Below are 327 nucleotides of genomic sequence, written 5' to 3'. Positions count from 1 at the left end.
GTTGTTGGAACCACCGTCTCCAGATGAGGTTGTGTCTGCACTTGGTGTTGTTGCCTCTCCTTCCGTTGTGTTTTGATGTGGTCTCTCTGAGTCTACAGTACTTGCTGTGGATGACGTTCTCCCTGGGCCTTCACTTCCTGCTGGTTCACTGCCATTACCTACGCTCGCACGATTATCAACTGCTTGTTCTTGATGTTGTTGTTGTCGTTGCTGTTCTTGTTGTGGTGGTGGTACTGGTTGTAGTGCTGAATTTGGTTCTTCTGGTTGTTTTACAGAAGGACAAGTACCTTCATGAGTACGAGAAGTTTCACCAGGAGGGCACTCCAA

The 327-nt window shown here is 48.0% G+C and overlaps 1 protein-coding gene across 1 annotated transcript; it reads right to left on the bottom strand.

The window, feature by feature from the left end:
- TM35_000451060 (uncharacterized protein) lies at positions 1 to 327 on the bottom strand (the record flags this gene model as incomplete). Its single annotated transcript, XM_029030203.1, has 1 exon — positions 1 to 327. A coding segment is annotated over one exon (327 nt), but the record flags the coding sequence as incomplete, so codon positions are not given.

The sequence above is a fragment of the Trypanosoma theileri genome (assembly GCF_002087225.1).
Source record: "Trypanosoma theileri isolate Edinburgh chromosome Unknown TM35_Tth_45_V1, whole genome shotgun sequence".
Lineage (NCBI taxonomy): Eukaryota > Euglenozoa > Kinetoplastea > Trypanosomatida > Trypanosomatidae > Trypanosoma > Trypanosoma theileri.
Note: the sequence above shows the minus strand (reverse complement) of the source record. Positions and strands in the feature narration are given on the sequence as shown.